The sequence below is a fragment of the Austrofundulus limnaeus genome, unplaced genomic scaffold (genome assembly GCF_001266775.1).
Source record: "Austrofundulus limnaeus strain Quisiro unplaced genomic scaffold, Austrofundulus_limnaeus-1.0 Scaffold1687, whole genome shotgun sequence".
Lineage (NCBI taxonomy): Eukaryota > Metazoa > Chordata > Actinopteri > Cyprinodontiformes > Rivulidae > Austrofundulus > Austrofundulus limnaeus.
In genome coordinates this window covers 32244-33820 of record NW_013954089.1, presented here as the reverse complement: position 1 = coordinate 33820, position 1577 = coordinate 32244, and the positions used below count along the sequence as shown (strand labels likewise).

The 1577-nt window shown below is 37.1% G+C and overlaps 1 protein-coding gene across 1 annotated transcript in view; it reads left to right on the top strand.

Moving 5' to 3' along the window:
- Positions 1–1577, top strand: part of arhgap15 (Rho GTPase activating protein 15) — a 21261-nt gene that overhangs the window by 9770 nt on the left and 9914 nt on the right. The window contains exons 5-7 of the mRNA XM_014033290.1: positions 642–731; positions 854–952; positions 1042–1177. Coding sequence (XP_013888744.1) covers positions 642–731; positions 854–952; positions 1042–1177 — 325 coding nt within the window. The remainder of the gene's footprint in view (positions 1–641; positions 732–853; positions 953–1041; positions 1178–1577) is intronic.

Genomic DNA, 1577 nt, shown 5'->3' with positions numbered 1-1577 from the left:
AAATGGAATTACTGAAATAAATCTACTTTTTCATGATATTCTAATTTTATGACCAGCACCTGTATGATGGAGCTTGGTTGTTAAAAGCTTGGCATGTTCGAAACAGAAATATATTCCAAGCTTTGTAGGGAGCCAAAAGAAACATTTATTTGACTGGATATGCACAGTCTCAATATGTTTATCTGTCCATTGTTAATCATAAGATTGTTCTGGAAGCCCCACATAAAGGATAAATAAACTCTGACAGGAGTTTAGCAGCAAAGTGGACCCAGAATACAGGCAGGCTCCAGATAAAAAAAACTTTTTAAAGGAAAATGTCAACATGGGGGCAAAAAAACTAACAACACTTTTGATCAAGATGAGAGAACATGGGCAACCAAACAATGAATGGACAAGGGAGTGGCAGAGAAGAAACAGTGAAGTTGTGGCATGGCTGAATGAAAAGTGGAAACAGCTGGGCAATTATAAGCACAGAGAGGTGTGGGAGAAGATCGGGAGAGAACCAGAAAAAGACTGAGAAGTAAAATGAGAAAGAGAAACATAAACATGGACATCAGGGGGAGGCATAGCACAAGACAACAGAAAGAACACACAAGACACAAATCCTCACACTAACCTTGTTTTCACCTTCCCCTATTCAGAAAGCAGGAGGAAAAACAGATGTGGTTCAGTTGTGTGGGGCTGTTATTGAATGGACTACAGAAAAGTCAAGCAAGAAAAATGTCTTCCAGGTAACACTAAACCATCATTTAGTCTGAGAGTTAAATTGTAATTTTATCATCTTTCAACAATAATTAGCTTTCATTGTTTTTAGAATCATTCAGTCTTTTCATTCTCATTCTATATGTTTTAGATTACAACAAACACAGGAAGTGAGTACCTTATCCAGTCTGACAGTTACTCCACAGCTAGCAAATGGTGTGATGCTATCAGAAAAACTGTTGACTCATCAGTAAGAACAAACACAAAAAATGATGATTTCCACTCATTTTGGAAAGAGTAGACATRAAAAACACACTTTTCCTGGGATTTAATTTCCAGACTAAAGAAGACCAAAGTTTTGCTCTGCGGAGGTCCAACAGCACAGAGTATCTGTCCAGACACAGCTCCCTACCAGGATATGGATCAGCCTCCCCCAACACAAAACAACAAAATCCAGTCCACCGGCGCTCCATCAGTAAGTAGAAACTATTTTACAGAACTATCTTTAAAATAAACTGTAATCTCACACAAAATAAGACTTTGTGTTGTATATATGGAAACATAAATCTGGTTTGCAGCTATCTTATTAACCATTGTCTGGAAGCAGACAGAAAGCCATTTATAACATTGAAAAGTGCATTTTCAGTGTTGTAATTTTATTCAAAACCAGACTGGAATTCTTCATACAAATCATTATAGTGCAGGTGGGCAGATAACTGCTGCCTCAGATATTTTAAAAATAAAAAGGAGATTAAATAAAGGTCTACAAGTGTGGGGTTGGGGGGGGGGACGCTACAATGTTGCCAAGACACTTTGACACATAAACTATAAAAATGAGAATCAAATAAGTAACCTACCTTTGAGATATATATATA